Below are 17,779 nucleotides of genomic sequence, written 5' to 3' on the forward strand. Positions count from 1 at the left end.
TTGTGGAGGACTTCTGGACGCCTACCATTAGAACTTCGAGTCTGTTACTGCGCATGTACAATAGTCCGCTCTGTTGTCCTCAGTCTGGCAGTATTTGGACGCCTCTTCTGGCGGGAAATTGCTTCTATTGGGCTCTGCTGTTGCCTTGGGGTGAGGAAGGTCAGAATTAAAGGTTTCGTTTGTTAGCTTGGTTTGAAGCCGAGGAAAATGGGATAGTGACGAATAAAAAACTTAGGAGATAATGAAAGGCAGTTGGTGCAGACTGTTGAGATCTCAGAATTAGAGTTTAATTGAGATAGAAATCCTGCTAATAGCACCTAATGCCTAAAATTCTACTTTTAGGTTTTACAGTTCCAATTTTCGGAGACCGCTAATTAAAACATTCCTGACTGGAATATGTTTGTATAAGTCCATAAGTATTAAGTATTTGCTGTGTTTACCATACTTAGCTCTCTGTAAGGACTGTGTAATAATGTTAAATGCCTCATGCCCTCAAGAAGCTTGAATTAAAAAATAAATAAATAAATATGAAAAATGAAAAAAAGCTTGAATTTTATTCAGGAAGTCTTCAAGGACTTACAGAATCATAACAAGCAATTGTAATTTGCTAGCTGGGTTGTGTAAAAAACATTGGTTAATTGGAAGTCAACACATTTCACTGTAGAACGGATTTTATAATTCCTGTGTTGTAGAGAGAAAGGACAGCATGAACAAAGTCTTGAAGTTCAGAAATAGCATGGTGTAAAATATCAGACACTAGGAAAAGTCTGATTTTACCAGTAATTTTGGGGTCAAGGAGTGGTGAAAGTTCCCCAGGTACTAGAGCCTGGAGGGCCTGGCAATAGGATAGGTTCTGAAATTATAGGATTAGCTCTGAAATTATTTCACCTGTGTTTTATAGTTGTGCCTCGGCTGGGAGAAGAAATAAAATTGGGCAAGTCTACAGCGAGGAACAGTGGAGGATCCAAGTAACCAACCAAGGGAGCAGTTTAGGGCTGAAAAAGACCTTAATTTTATAATATGAATTTATCAGCTCAAAAACTGTGCTGTCCAGAGGGAGTAATTTGTTGGGGAGGCAATTGTTTTGGCTCACGGGAACCCAGAGAACAGAAAAAAAATGTTTAATATGGTTGTACCTAGCTTTGTGCAGTGGCAGTATCATAGCCAATGAGGTTTATCCGAGGCGTGATTATGGCTAATTGAAGAAAAATATGAGGCTGTCTATAAGAAGTACAGCGCACTAAAATCTGATATTTTGTGATGCACAAATTACTTGATTCACTTTTTCCCAGCCTTTAGGCTATTTAAGGTCATGATTAGTATCTTAGTTAACTGGTGGGCAGATGATCAGGTAAAATTTAAACCGGCTAAAAGTTATCAGCTTTTTAAAAAAAAAAATCAAAATTCTTCCCTTCCTAGGAAGAAGATAATATGGTAGCCATAAGGCATAATATTCTGGGGGTAGGGTTATAAGGAACTCAGGAGCCCGAGGTAAAGGCTGCACGTTGATTTTTATTTCTTTTCCTCTTTATTCCTTTGGGCATCTACTTGAGTCTGAATCTTTTCCAGGCTCACACTGCAAGGCAGGATAGTTTTTCCGCAGCAAAAACGCCAGTGTTTTTCAAAGCGAGATCCTGGGACCAGCGGCATCAAAATTACCAAGATTCAAGGTAAAAATGCCCATTCCGTCCTATCGCACCTTTAAGGAATTTGAGTTTGGGTTGAGACCGGTAAGCTTGCTTCTTTAAGGGGCCGCCGGAGCCGGCCCGCGTACCCCTCCCCCCGCGGCCTGCTGGGATCTTAGCCCGCCGGCCCCGCCTTCCGCCCCCGAGGCCCCCTCCAGCCCCGCCCAAGATCCCGCCTCCTGCCCATATTGGCGGGAAGACGCCAGCTGCTTAGCCGCGGAAAGATGTCCGGGTTGTGCGCGGCGGCTGAGGAGAAGGTGGGCTCCAGACAGCGAGTCCAAGTGAAGGTGAGAGACGGCTTGTCGCTTTCGGGTGTGCTCCCACCGCAGGCTTCGTGAAGGGGCTGTGCTTGGGAGGGCACCAGCGCCTGGCGGCCCGCTCGGCCGTACTCCGAAACTCTTTCCCTCCGCTGGGGCATCTGGCAGATTAACGGGCTTTCCCGGGTTTCTTTCAAAAGAGAAGCAGGATCCTTGCTCTGGTTTTCTTCTACGGAATCTAGGCTTGAGCGTAGAGAAAGGTTCTTTTCAACCCCAGAAATAGTGGCAGGATGGGATCAGGGACTCTACATTTGCTTTTGCAGTAAGTCAGTTTTCCATTCTTGGAACAATTCCAGTTACTCAGCAGCTGACAGGGTAGACTCCTCAGTTACAAGTTGTAGTCCTTACTGTATTATTTATTGGTCTGGTAGATTCATATGGGCAAGAAATGTGACCAGTATAATAAGTAATTCTATTTGGGTTAGTGAATTTTTTGTCTTGATTTTGGATGTAAAAATTTTTTTTATAGATTATCAGTTTGGATTAATATAGTCATTATGAAATAGGAATTCAGTTTATTTGCACTGATCTGTAAGAAAAGATATAGGACTTGGGATTCTAATACTCTCTTTTCCTTTATTGGTCTGAATAGGTGAATGAATATAAAGAAAACCAGAACATCTCTTATGTATCTCTGAGACCAGTTTTAGAAAAAACAGCTAAGGTGTGTCTTGTACCCTTTTCACTCAGTGATTATAAACCAGACAAATTTAAGCTCCCCAAATCCCTATTAGATAATTCTAACAATGAAGTGGCATGTAAGAAATATAAGAAGACTGAAATAAAGAAAACTTTCAGGAAGATTTTAACTCCAAAGATGAAAACCACCACATCTTCTAAGACAGAATCCACTCTGCAAAAATCATCTGTAGATGTTCACACAGAAAATAACAAACTACAGCACATGAGCACTTCGGATACAGTGATTCTCGGTGTTGACATGGAAGGCAGGCAGGATGGAGACAGTGATGAAGATACCACATCAGGCCTGGTAAGAGTTTAGTTATTGCTTATCCAAAATTTTCTTATTTTAAAAATTGAAGTTCTGATAAGGTTACTCTAGCTCAAACAAATTATTTTATCTAATTTATGTTTAGTTGAAATTTTCTTTTTTAACTGTTTAACAGAGAGCTTCCTTGGGTTAATTTTGTTCTTAGTTTTGATTTGTCATGGAGAGGATTGATTTAATCTTCACTCTGCTTTCCTTTTTTCTTCTCAGTTTATTACATTTATTTTTGAGTTTATTCATACTTTATGGCATCTTGCTCACCTTTACATGTTTATGTACAGTATACCAAAAGAAGTTGGCCTGTGGGATATAGGGCACTTGAGTGACCCTTGATGTCAGGATATCAAAATCACCATTAATTGGTTGCATTGATGTGCTGAATAATATTTTCTTTAAACACAAAAAAGAGATAAATGATGGAGTAGAGAAGATACGTAAGAAAATTTATTAGTTGTATTTAAAATAAATTTTGAATCAGTTTAAGAAATTAGGGACCTACTCTTTTGGCTTCTGTTGCCTACCAGGAGTGCTGTTGCAAGTTTTATAGAGGTGGGTAATGGGTGACAATAGTTTGAATTACACATACCTCTTAGAAAACTGATTTTTTGGGGGAGAAAAAGGGACATCTGTAATATTTTAAGCAAAAATAAAAAATTTAAAAAAAACCCAAAAACTGATTTTTCTTTTTGTCGCAATTTTTTTATCCTCACTTGTAGATATTTTTTCCATTGCTTTTCAGAGAGAGTGGAAGGGGGAGAGAGAGAGAGAGAGAAACATCCATGTGAGAGAGACATATCAGTTGGTTGCCTCCTGCACACGCCCTGATTGGCGCAGGGATCGAGCTTTCAACTGAGGTACGTGCCCTTGGCCGGAATTGAACCCGGGACCCTTCAGCCCTCAGGCTGATGCTTTAACAACTGAGCAAACCAGCTAGGGCAAAAACACTGATTTTTCTTAGTGAATTTTCTTAATTTTTTTCTGTGGTGAGTAGAATCATTTAAATTTGTTCTTTTGATCTCAGTTTTGAGCATTTTGAAATAGAGTCTTAGGAAGTCCTTGATGATGGTGATGTTTTTCTCTGAGAAGCAGTTTTGAAGGCAATGACAACAATCACCTTTGCTGCCACTATTATTTTGTATGTGTGAGAAAAATCTTTATTTTGGTCCAAGTAATACATATATATGTGTTTATGTCATATAATTCCACATGTGTATATGTACATACACAAAGAGAGGTAATTCCATATGTACACAAATACACAAAAACAAACCAAAACAATCAGCAATTTTCTGCCACATTCCTTTCTTTTTGTTGCCCATCTTTTTCCCCCCCTCCTTTTTATCGATTTTAGAGAGAGAGGAAGGGAGAGAGAGAAACATTGATTTGCTGTTCCACTTATTTGTGCAATCATTGGTTGATTCTCGTATGTGCCCTGACTGGGGACCTACCTGCGTGCAACCTTGGTGTATGGAGATGATGCTCTAACCAACTGAGCTACCCAGCCACAGTCTGCCACATTCCTTTATATTTGTTGTTGCTCAATAGACAAATTGCACTTTCAGCTTTTTTAGCTTTTTCCCCCTACATTATCTATTGGAAGATGAAGATTTGTTTCATACCTTTTACACACAGGTGCCCCCCCACCCCCATGCTTTCCCTTTCTATATCCTCAATTAGGTATAGCTCAAGCTTTACCAGAATTGTAAAATTTTTCTCAATATAAATTAAAGAATTCTAATGGCTGTCTTGCCGGTGTGGCTCAGTTGGTTGGGCATCGTCCCATGCACTGAATGGTTGTGTGTTCGATTCCCAGTCAGGGCACATGCCCGGGTTGCAGGCTCGGTCCTGGTGTAGGGCATGCAGGAGGCAGCCAATCGATGTTTCACTCTCTCTCTCAAAATCAATAAAAAAATCTTAAAAAAAATCCTAATGGCTTCACATATATATATTTTTCTTCATTAAATATTTCCTGGGGCCCTCCATCTTCCTACTTCTTTCTGGACTGTTTTACTCTGTCTTGGCTTTCCTTTTACCATTTTCCTATGAATTTTTAAAATCTTTTATCTCTCCTCTGCTGGATCCTGTTTTTCTCTTACTGTTTATTCTCTCATTTTGGTGAAGTGCAGCTTATAGTAACTTTCTGAGAAAGGTGTATGAGAGGTAGTTTGCATGTTTAAAAGAATGTTTTACATTTGATTGATGGCTTAATTGGATTTAGAATTGTAATTTGAAAATAATTTAATTTTTCCTTAGAATTTGTTTTTAATATCATTTTTAAAAATATGTTTTTATTGATTTTAGAGAGAGAGGAAGGGAGAGGGATAGAGAGATAGAAACATCGATGAAAAAGAAACCCGTTGGCTGCCTCCTGCATGCCCTCCACTGGGGATCATGCCCGCAATCCGGGCATGTACCTTGATGCTCAACCAATGAGCAACACTGGCCAGGCTCCTTAGAATTTTTAACATATTGTTCCCTTGTTTTATAGCTTCCCTCAATATTGAGAAATTAGTGCCATTCTGATTCTTGGTTCTTTGTGATATTTTTTCCTTCTGCAAGCCTTTAGGTAAAATCTTCTCTTATCTCACTTATCTCAGGTGTTAAGAAAATTTGTGATAATATGCCTAGATTTTGGTCTTCTTTCATTCCTTGAGCTGCATACTCATTGGGCCCTTTTAATCTTATGTGTTCAGTTCTGAGAAACTTTCTTGTATTATTTCTCTAATTATTTCCTGTCTTCATTTTCTCTGCTGCAACCCCCCAACTATTGGATATTGGACTTCCAAGATGGCTTCTCTAGTCATATTGCCTTTTCTGTTCATGTGCTTATTTCTTTTTTTTGTTGTTGTTGTTTTTTCTAAATTTTCTTAATACTTTCAATGAATTTAAAATTTTTCTGTTATTGAGTTCTTTTTTTTAATAAAAAGATAACTTCGAGTAATAGTATAATTAATGGCCAGTAGGAAATAATTTGCTATTAGGTTACAATACTTGACTTCTGATATCAGATAATTTGTTATTTAATTGGGAAGCCATACATATATCTTGTGATTATCCGACATTCAAACTCTTTTACTCAATATCTAATAAAGCAAAGATTATGTGCTGTTTAGTAAGATATGATATGAATAGAGTAGGTGCAATTTGAAGGAAAGTATACATGCAGAGAATTCAGCACCTAGTTTTGTGAGGTGCTTTTGCTATGGATTATGTTAAGTAACAGAATCTTTTTGGTGTAATTTCATAGGATGATTTTTCAGGATTGTCACCATATGAAAGGAAGAGACTGAAGAACATATCAGAAAATGCAAACTTTTTTGCTTCGCTTCAGTTGTCTGAGGTTTGTGTGGAGTTTCTAATTAAAACTAAGATACAATTTCTCTTCCCAGTGGGGTTGATAAAATACTCATGGTATCAGGTTTCATAGTGCCATATTAGAAAGGGTAAATTAAGAGCAAGTTTTGTACTTAGTAGAGAGAGGTTACTATATTTTATTGATTCCAAGACTTTTTAAAATTTTAATATTTTTAAAATCAGCTACTTAAAACTATAACTGGCACCTCTTCCCTTCCCCCCTCTTTGGTGGTACATAAAGTAATGATGTCTTATGAAAGGTTGTCTTGGGTTCAAGAAACAGGGTATGTTCTAAGTGTTTTCTTTAACTAAAGGATAAAGGAGAAGTGGGAGGGATTGAATTGAAGGATGTGTACTAGATGAAGAAGACAAACTTTTTAAAAAAAATCTTAGACTTTAATAGATGGGAATATGCCATTTGTATAGGGAGTGTTAAGGATGAATGGCCAGGTCTATGCTAATGTTTTATAATCATTATAATTAAGTGTATAATTTACATTGGTGTCTTTATACTGAGGGGTAAATTTCTGTGTGTGAGAGAATAACTGTTTAGGAGGGTGTGTGATGTTTCCCTCCAAAAGACATCAAACCCTTGGCTTTATTAAGTAATTAATTGAATTCTCCAAATACTAGATTCCTAAATATTCAGTGTGTGGTTGCATCTTGAGGGGGAAGGGAGGGTGAGTAAATATAATTTTATATAACTAAACTTTATATGTATGTCATTAAAATTTATCAGAAATTTAGACAGACTACTTCTAATTTTGATTATAGTTAACAGAAATTATGATTTATTATATAAGTATAACCTATAACTTTTCGAGAAAATATCAAAGTATGATTTCCTTAGTGGAAGTTAAACCTTTTAATTTTTAATAGTATATTTGACTAAATGTTTAATGTTTAATCATGTAAACTCATTAGCAACCTGGTTCAAGGCATCAGAATGCCAGTACTTTAAACAGTATTATATACTTGATTTTATTATTGATAGTATATTTGTCTCATGTCTACTACCAAGAGCAGGTATCATATTTTAAGGATCTTTATTTCCTGTATAGATCTTAGTTTATGTGGATATAGTAGCAGATACTTAATATTTTAAAAGGTAAGCTTTGTAGTTATAAGATACTATTTTTATGTGTATATATTTTGTGTATTTTGCAGTCAGCTGCAAGACTCCGTGAAATGATAAAGAAGAGCCAGCCTCCTGAATCCAAAAGGTAAAAGATATGAGAATGCCCTGTGATATATTGCTGAGTTTTATAGTTTGAAAAAATGATTCAGCATAGTAAAATAAGTAACAGATCAGAAACTTTGTAATTTAATCTTAATAGGTTTTCTGAGGAAATGCTACCTTATAATTACTAAAGTTCTCATCTAATATAGAGGAAATAGAATCTTCAGAGCTGAATTTTTTTATATTTAATACTATTGCTGTTAATGGAGGGAAATCTTTATTTTTACTAAATTATTCTTATTTTTGCCTAGAAAATTATTCTTTTTCCCCCTTTTTAAATAGAATTTATTGGGATGACATTGGTTAATAAAATTATATAGATTTGAGCTATAAATTCTATAATACATCATCTGTATATTGTATTGTGTATTCATCGCCCCAAGTAAACTCTCCTTCCATCACCATTTATCTCCCCTATGCCCTCTTCTACTTCCCCCCACCGAAAACTGTCATTCTTAAAGATTCTTCTTTCTTTTTATCTTCCTGGCTATCTTTTTGCTTTCAATTTGTGTTTTCTGTTCCATTCTTAGAATAAAGGAAGTGAACATTTATTGCACATCTATAAAATACAGTGACCTAAAATTTTTTTCCTGTTTTATCTCATTTAATTTTGAAAACTAGATGTGGGAGATAATACATCCATTTTGTGAGATAGAGAACAGGCTCAAAAAGGTAAAGTAATTTGATTAAGGTCAAAATAGCTCAGAAATGGAAACTTCAGGATTTGAACTTCAGGATTCCTTAGCTTAAGTTCTATCTACTGCATTTTAGCAGTGCTTATGTATAAATGAAGAAACTAAAAATCTTGGCATCATTAGATCATTTGTTTAGCGCAGATGGTAATGAAATATAGCATCGCTTTAACTGGTTTGATTTTTATTTACTTATTGATTTTCGAGGGAGAGGAGGAGGAGGAGAGAGAGAGAGATTGATTAATTGTTCCATTTATTTATGCATTCATTGGTTGCTTCTTCTTTGTGCCCTGACCCAGGATCGGACCTGGAACCTTGGCTTATCAAGGCAATGCTCTAACCAGCTGAGCTGCTAGGCCAGGGCCTTGATTTGATTTTAATACAAGTCAGTTAGCTTGAGGAAAGCTAAACTTAATCATGGCCATGTATTTTTGAGTGTGAGATGTTATAAGAGGAACATCATTAACCCTGCAAAGCAATAGCACTGGTTATGTTGCCAGCTGATTAATAGCTTTACATTTGCATATCTTTTATTAGCAAAGATTGCTGATTTGTTCCCAAAATCGTGGTTAGGCTACTTTGTCATTGTTGTGTGAACATCATAGAGTGCACTTTTGTAAACCCAGGTGGTATAGCCTCCTGCAGTTGTGTAAGCTATATGTTTATACCACTGGCAGCACAGTAGGTTTGTTGATAACAGCATCACAAAACCATAATTGTATAAGCCCTGACAGTAGGCTTTCCTTTTTTTTTTTTTCTTTAAAATTTTTTTTGTTAATCCTCACTCGAGGATTTTTTTTCCAGAGAGAGAGAGTAGAAGAGAGGAGGGGGGCAGGGAGAGAGAGAGAGAGAGAAACATTGATGTGACGCATGGATTGATTGCCTCCAGAACGAGCCCTGGGGTGATAATCCGCAACCCAGGCATGGGTCCTTGACTGGGAATTGAACCAGCAACCCTTTGGGTGCGTGGGCCAATGCTCTAACCGCTGACCTACACCAGCCTACAAAGAAAAGGGTGGCTTTTCTTTGTTTTCATGCAAGTGCCTGATTTAGGCTTTGATTCCCTAGGCATCCACTCCAAAGAGGCATTCATTTCAAAAAGGCATCTGGCTTCAAGGAAGGCTATCTAGAATAAATACATTGCCAGCCACTAGATAAAGTGCCAGGCCGCCTTCCCACATTGAGGCGATTTTAGAGATCTTGGTTGATTATGATAACTAACCATTTGGGATACTTGTTTTTTTGTGTTTTTTTTCCCTGTTCTAGTGCTTTAAATTCCCACTCTTATGTTTTACATTCACCAATAAGAGTGAGCTCGTAATACCCTACAATGAAACCCTAGACTCCCCACCCTCTACCCCACCCCAATAAAAGCAGAACCCTAGGCTCTTGCTTTCCCTTTCTCTCTACCCTTGACCCAGCTGTATGCCCCTTGGCATGCCTTGTATGCTTCAGGGCCGGTAAATAATAAATTCTTTTTTTCTTTAAAGCTTCCTAATCGTTATTGCTGAAGGGCAGCTTGTAATCATAGTAAGAGTAGGTCTAGTTGTGACATTGGTTTAGAAAAAAGAGTTGTCTGGGAAGCTCATTGGGTCCAGATGAGTGCCCCCTGGCATTTCTAGTTGATAGCAATCAATAGACTGTTTTGGGACAGGCACAAAACAGTAATGCCTTGTGCTACAATGTTACAAGTGCTACGGAGTCACTAGGCTAGGCAGAAGGAATTTTTCAGCTCCATTATAATCTTATGGGACCACTGTGTTATATGTAGTCTGTTGTTGACCAAAACATGGTAATGCGGTGTATGACTCTATAGGTATTAGTATCAAGTTGGTAGAGTTATATAAAGGAAAGAACATAGCTTTTATGTAACATAGAGTTATATAAAGGAAGTTATATAAAGGAAAGAACGTAGCTTTTGAAATTTGGCAAACTCGATTTCAAATTTTGATTCAGCAATTTATAGCTGTGATATTAACTTTAGACAATTTCCATAATTTTTCTTTTCTGTAAAGTTGGCATTATGCCAATCCAGAGATTTAAATTTAAAAAATTATTAAATATATTATACATACAAAGGAAGCACATATAAAATATTTGTATAGTTGAGAAAGTAGTAGTAATATAAGAACCCACCCATGTACCTGCCATCCAGGTTAATAGAAATTACAGTGCCTTTGAAGGCCCTTATATACCCTTCTCTTCAGATATAACTATTATGCTGAATTTTGTGATAATCACTCTTTGCATTTATTTATAGTTTTACCATCCATGAATGTATCCTTAAGCAGTATATTTAATTTTGCCATTTTTTGATATTCATATACAATATGATGCCATTTTTATATTCTTGGATTTTCTTATTTTGCTCATATTTATATCTTTGTTTTAAAATTCACTCATGTTGATGTGTACAGCTTTATTTCATTAATTTTTGCTGCTGTATGAATGTACTGTGGTTTATTCTACTGTTGAGGGACAATTGAGTTGTTTCCAGATTTTTATTATTGTAAAAAGTGCTGCTCTGAACATTTTTTTAAAAAATTTAATTAAAAAATATATCTTTATTGATTTCAGAGAGAGAAAGGGAGAGGGAGAGAGAGAGTTAGAAACATCAATGGTGAGAGAGTCATTGATCAGCTGCTTTCTGCACATCCTCCGCCTGGGGATCGAGCCTGCAAACCCGGGCATGTGCCCTGACTGGGAATTGAACCATGATCTCCTGGGTCCTAGGTCGATGCTCAACCACTGAGCCACACCCGGCCTGGCTGAATGCTCTTAAGTCCTTGAACATGCCTATATATGAGAGTGTCTTTAGGAATGGGATTTTCTAGGAGGAATCTCACCTATTAATCATAGTTGTTTTAATAATTTGAGAACCCAAATTATTCCATATGCTGAGGCTTTTTTTGGTTGTTGAAGATTTATTGTGGTATTGCATGCTTAGGACAGTTTCTAGCACATAGTATACTTTCAGTAAATAATTGTTATTACTAATTTTTCTGAACTAATATGGACTGTAGTTGAGATTTTTTTAATGAGAATTTTTGGAAGTAATTTTAGAGGCTTTTCTTTTCCCAACATTTTTTAATGAGCTACTTTCATTTTTAGGACTTAATATTTTAGGTTCACAGGGCACAGAATTCTAGGTTGGTGGTGTTTTTCTCTCTCAATACTTTAAATATTTTATTCCACTCTTGCTTGCATGATTTCTGATAAGGATAAAATTCTTATCTTTGTTCCTCAGTAGATAAGGTGCTTTTTTTCTTCTAGCTTCTTTCAGGATTTTTTCTTTATCTTTGATTTTCTGTAGTTTGGAAATGAATTGCCTAGATTTAGTTTTATTTGGCATTTATCTTGCTTGATCTCTGAGCTTCCTGAATCTGTGTTTTTATGTCTGACATTAATTTGGTACAATTCATAGTTATTACTGTTTCAACTTTTTATTCTGTTCCTTTGTCTTTTTCTTCTTCTGGTATTCCCATTGTGCACGTGTTATATCTTTTGTAGTTATCCCACAGTCCTTGGATATTCTGTTGTTTTTTTCAGTCTTTTTTCTCCTTGCTTTTCAGTTTTGGAGGTTCTATTGAGATATCTTCAAGCTCAGAGATTCTTTCCTCAGCCATGCCTAGTGTATTAATAAGCCCATCAAAGGCATTCTTAATTTCCGTCAGTGTTTTTGATCTCTAGCATTTCTTTTTGGTTTGTTTTTAGAATTGCTGTCTCTCTGCTTACATTCCCCATCTCTTTTTATGGTGTCTGTTCTATTCATTAGAGCCCTTAGTGTATTAATCATTGTTGTTTTAAATTCATGGTCTGATAATTCCAAATTCCTGCCATATCTGGTTCTAAGGCTTCTGCTGTCTCTTCAAGTTGTTTTTTGCCTTTCTGTGTGCTTTGGAATTTTTTCTTGATAGCTGACATGAGGTATAGGGAAAAAGGAACTGTTGTAAATAGTCCTTTAGTAATGTGGTGGTAAGGTGTGTGGGGAGGGGAAGCATTCTATGGTCCTGTGATTACGTCTCAGTCTTTTAGTGAGCCTGTGCCTCTGGAATGTCAACTTCACAGTGTTTTAGTTTTTCCCTTCCCCTTTAGGTGGGAGAAAATGGCAAGAGTGTGCTGGAGTTGGGTATTTCCCTTTCCCAAGGTCAGGTAGCTCCTATAATACCCTACAGGTTAGGCTCTGGTTAACTAGTTTCTCCTGAGGGCAGTCCTTGTTAAGGGGAACAGAGTGCTTTGGTGTATTTCAAAGTGGTTCCTTTCCCCCTCCCTTTGTGGGAAACGTGAGGGGATTTTTCTTTCATAAATACTATGAGGACCCGGTCGAGCCCCTGAATGTAAATCTCACAAAATTGTAGGGGTGAGTCCCCATTGAGGTTTTTCTTTAAAGTCTTAATTTTTTTCAGAGTAGTTTTAGTTTCACAGCAAATTGAGAGGAAGGTACAGAGATTTCCCATATATCCCCTGCCCCCGCACACTCATTGTCTCCCCCATTATCAGCCTCACTCAACAGAGTGGTACATTTGTACCTAGGATGAACCTACATTGATATATCATACCCTAAGTCCATAGTTTACCTTAGTGTTCACTCTTGGTGGTGTACATTCTGTGGGTTTGTACAAATGTATAACGACATATAATCCATCATTATAATAGTGTTTTCATTCCCTCCCATATCCTTCCTGCTCTGCCTATTCATTCTCTTACCACCTTAACCCTTGGCAATCACTGATCTTTTTATTGTATCCAAAGTTTTGCCTTTTCTGGAATGTCTTATATTTGGGATCATACAGTATGCAGACTTTTCAGATTGGCTTCTATATCTTAGTATTATGCATTTAAGGTTCCTCCTTGTATTTTCATGGCTTGATAGCTCATCTCTTTTTAGTACTGAATAATATTGCATTGTCTGGATGTACCACAATTTATCCATTCACCTACTGAAGGACGTCTTGGTTGCTTCCCAGTTTTGGCAGTTATAAACAAAGCTGCTATAAACATCCATGTGCAGGTTTTGTGTAGACTCTCCTGGAGTTTTTCTCAGACTTGTCCACACTGAGCCTCCAGCAATTGGTCAATTACAGTTCAGGTTTTCATGGTGGTTCAGGCATTGGTTTCCACGGTGGTTTTCATTCCTGAGTCTCTGCTCCAGTAAGTCATGAATCCTGTATTTGCCTGTGTTGCTCTCCAATATTGGGGTCAGTGGTTTTCACTGTGTCTTTGCCACTCTTCAGGGTCCTAGAAAAGTTGTTGATTTTTCACTCTGTTCAGCTTTTTACTTGATGAGACAGAGTGGTAACTTTCAAGCTCTCCACGTGTGGAATTGGAAATTGGAAGTTCTAAACTGTTTTAAAATGAAAAGTAGTGCATAAAAAAGTACATATGTATTTATTTAGAGTGGGGCAAAAGTAGGTTTACAGTTGTTTGTATGGAAAATAATACAATAGTAAATAAGAATTAACTCCGTTTTGTGTACTCACAACTGTAAACCTACTTTTGCCCCACCCTGTATATGATTTTTAAAAAGTAAACTATATGGAAGGGAATACAATGAAACATTTAAGTCTTTTCCATCCTAGACCTTAGATCTCCAGGTCTTCTCCCTAGAGGAAACCACTGTTAATAGTTTCATGTATATTCTTCCATAGGTAACCTCAGCATGCACAAATGTATGTGTATATGTAACCTTTTTGTAAAAAAATAGAAGCATATTTAACATGCACTGGACCTTGTTTTTGTTCTTATAAGTTCATTTCATATTAACATAATCTTTCATTCTTTTTTATTTCTACAAATTATTCTATTAGATATGTATGTCATAATTTATTTAACAGCCCTCATATCCCCATGATGAACATTTATGATGTTTTCAGGGTTTTAATTAAAATCACTATAGCCATGTACATACATCTTTGCAATGTGTGACTGTATCCATGAGATACATTCCTAGAAGTTATCTCCTTAATATTATTAAATAAATACATATAACTTTTATGAGTATAACATGAGTTTTTTTCCACTTCTTTAGAAAGAAGCCTAAGAAGAGAGAAAATGAGACTGGATGTAGAAGGTCAATGCGATTACTAAACATAGATCCTTCAGGAGTTTCATTACCAGAAACCCCAACCCAGCCAACAGTAGTAGTAGTAGATGAAAATGTAAGAAAGAGTGCAAATACAATATATTTACTTAATAAAATACTGAAAATTTTGAAGTGTTTGAAACTAAACTAAAAGGTCATTAAATTATGTTTAATTTGTTCTTTATTAATTTAATACTTGACTGTTGTATGATTTAATGTGATTTTCAACAGGTGTGCCCCAAGAATTTTTAAAACATGCAGTATACCTGACTAAAACACTGACCTCTTTTTTTAAAAAATATATCTTTATTGATTTCAGAGAGAGGAAGGAAGAGGAAGAGAGAGACAGAAACATCAATGGTGAGAAAGTTGTCATTGATCCACTGCCTCCTGCACGCCCACAACTGGGGATCAAGCACACAACCCGGGCATGTGCCCCAACCAGGAATTGAACTGTGATCTCCTGGATCCTAGGTTGATGCCCAACCGCTGAGCCACCCATAGCTGGGCCGCACTGACCTCTTTTCCCTTTGATTGTCAAATACAAAAATGACAGCAGCCAACACAACATCTATCTATCTGGTGTGAATGAATCAGAATTATACCTATTTTTTTGTCAGATCGGCAAAAAATATATTTTTTGGTGTGCTGCAGAATTTTAGTAATTAATTTCTGTGTGCCATGAGATGAAAAACATTGAAAATCACTGATTTAATGACTAAGATTTCTAAGTCATTAAGACTGGGTTGAATTCTATATTTCTGCAGGTTTACCTGCTGTGGGATTGTGGGTAAATTACTTAACCTTTTTGAATCCTGATTTCCCCATTTTTAAAATGGCAACAATAATAGAAACCTCAACAGGGTTTTGTGAGGGTTAAATGAAATACTTTCTATAAAGATCCTTATATTGTATTAGGGGCTTAGTAAGTAATCAATAAGTGATAGCTATTAATGTTAATATGTGTTAATAGCGATGGAGTTTTTTGCTGTAGTTTAATTTTATACTTTCAGTGGATGGAAAGAGCCTTACCAAATTTATTGTCTAAGTAAGATTTTAATCATAATTTTAGTCTAAATAATTATATTTTTTATTCAAGAGCACCTACTGTTTTTAATACTTTATATCTAAGTGCTTAATTATAAATTGGAAGATGACATTAATTAGGCTGGTGCTTTGGAAACTAATTGCAAATTAAGGAGCTATGGGAAGAGTAGCTTTTGCAGTTTTTAAAGCCTCCACCCACAGTAAGAAATATATTTACATTGAACTCAATACACACACACACAACTAAAATAAAACTTGTGAAATGATACTTGACCATATTACATGTGATGCAGTTTTGTATTTTCTATTCTGTTCTTATTCACTAAAACACAATGCTGGTTGTGACATTGAAGTGATTTCACGATTCGTGGGTTACAACCTCTGATTTAAAAAACACTGGCATAGCCCGGCTGGTGTGGCTCAGCTGTTGAGCATTGACCTAGGATCCAGGAGATCTTGGTTTGATTCCTGGTCAGGCACATGCCCGGGTTGTGGGCTCGATCCCCAGTGTGGGGGGAGCAGAAGGCAGCTGATCAATGACTCTCTCATCATTGATGTTTCTATCTCTCTCTCCCCCTCTCCCTTCCTCTCTCTGAAATCAATAAAGACATATTTTTTAAAAAAACAAAAAACACTGACATAGAATAATAACTTTGATTAATGAAATTTAACTATCTGAATCAACTCTCAGCAACTCCAGGTATTAGCAGTGGAACTTTGGATAAGTTATCTTCTCTAAGTTTCATTCCAATGTTTTAAAAATGTGGTATCTCATTTATTGGATTATTGAGAGAATTAAATGAGATAATACATTTCATTACTTACAGGATACATGACGTTCATTCATTGAACAACTGTTTGAATGCTAATGATGTGTCACCCCTGTTGTTGGTATAGAAAGTTATGTAGTGAAAAATCTGAAGCCTACATTCCAGGGCAGGGCGACAATCAACTCTTTTATGTTTCCTTTCTTTTTTTCTTTTTTATAACAGCCTTTGTTACCTCCTGGGCCTTTAGAAATGACTCCTGAAATTCGAGATGATAATAGTGAACTATTCAAAGGATTTCTACAGACTTGGGCAGAAGTGAGCAAGGTATCAGTTGGGAGGGCTTATACTTGTATAAACTTTTAGAATCATCTGTTAATGAAAATTCAGTACATATTAACTTTGTACTTTGGTCTCTCCCATTGTTTCAGACAAGTAATAAGAACATTGAGAAGGAATTATCTAGCATTAAAAGGTCAGTTAAAATTTCTTGCCTTTATTTACATTTTCTGAGATCTTTAAATTATAAAACTATAAAACAAGAAATTTTGAAAATGAGGTGAAAATTTTACCCATAATATTTCCATCCTAACAACTATTTTTGTATATTTCCTTTAAAGTGTTGCCATATGCAGTACCCCTAGGATATATGCTTCATGAATTGCAGGGGCTTTGTCTCGTTTCCGAGAACAGTGTCTGGCATGTAGTGTATATTCATTCACTGTTTAAAAAATGAATGAACAAACATATTTACTCTGTTATGTTTTTTTTTTGAATTTATTGGGGTAATATTGGTTTGTTCTAATGTTTATATAATTTTGCCTTATGCTTTTTCATTATCATTGTGGTTAAATGTTACTAGAGTCTTCAAATTTATTGAATAATTGCATAATAATTTGCTGAGTGGGTAGAATTTACTTAACCTGCTCTTACCCTCTTGGTGTTTGGAGTTGTTTTCTATTTAGTTTTGTGTGTTTGTATGTGTGCATATATTTGCTGAAGTATATATGTATGATGGTAGATTATTTCCTTAGGATAGTTTCCAGAAGTGAGATTAATGAGTTGGATATTATGGACACATTTATAGCTTTTAGTACACATTGCTGAATTGCTTTTCAAATTGTCTGAACTATGAATTTACTCTGTCACTAGCAGTATATATGAATGTATATGTTTAATTGTAGCCTATTAGCTTTTTTAAGTGAAAAGTAGTACCTCATTATTTACTTTGATTTCTTTGGTTGTCAGGAGGTTGAATATTTTCCCACATTTATTTACTAATTGTGGTTTTTCTTTTATGAGTCATCTTTTACTTATTTTGTCAATTAAGACTGGTTTTACTTCTAAAATTTAACTTTTTAATTTTCTCAGCTACAAAGCCAATTTAGCTGGCATGGTTATTAGTGAAGATACTGTTTGTAAAGTTACCAAAGGTTCTGTATGCTCTATGGCTCTTCATCCATCAGAAATTAGAACTTTGGTGGCAGCTGGGGCCAAATCTGGGCAAGTTGGACTTTGGGATTTGGTAAGTTGTTATTAATTTTTTGAAGATATTAAAGTTTGACTGAAGCAAATAGTCTGCAAGA

The 17,779-nt window shown here is 36.1% G+C and overlaps 1 protein-coding gene across 2 annotated transcripts in view; it reads left to right on the forward strand.

Annotated features, from left to right (window-relative positions):
- The first annotated feature begins 53 nt into the window (after positions 1 to 53).
- The window catches only part of WDR76 (WD repeat domain 76), a 38,725-nt gene continuing 20,999 nt past the window's right edge, over positions 54 to 17,779 (forward strand). Inside the window, exons 1-9 of one of the 2 annotated variants that reach the window (XM_081144748.1) lie at positions 54 to 159; positions 1,570 to 1,670; positions 2,595 to 2,993; positions 6,259 to 6,351; positions 7,533 to 7,588; positions 14,326 to 14,455; positions 16,419 to 16,520; positions 16,625 to 16,668; positions 17,565 to 17,718. In XM_081144748.1, coding sequence (XP_081000874.1) covers positions 2,820 to 2,993; positions 6,259 to 6,351; positions 7,533 to 7,588; positions 14,326 to 14,455; positions 16,419 to 16,520; positions 16,625 to 16,668; positions 17,565 to 17,718 — 753 coding nt within the window. In that variant the 5' untranslated portion in view covers positions 54 to 159; positions 1,570 to 1,670; positions 2,595 to 2,819. Of the gene's footprint in view, positions 160 to 1,569; positions 1,671 to 1,822; positions 1,973 to 2,594; positions 2,994 to 6,258; positions 6,352 to 7,532; positions 7,589 to 14,325; positions 14,456 to 16,418; positions 16,521 to 16,624; positions 16,669 to 17,564; positions 17,719 to 17,779 lie in introns of those variants that run through there. The other variant, XM_081144749.1, reaches the window with a different exon arrangement.

The sequence above is a fragment of the Miniopterus schreibersii genome (assembly GCF_964146895.1).
Source record: "Miniopterus schreibersii genome assembly, chromosome: 1".
NCBI classification, from domain to species: domain Eukaryota; kingdom Metazoa; phylum Chordata; class Mammalia; order Chiroptera; family Miniopteridae; genus Miniopterus; species Miniopterus schreibersii.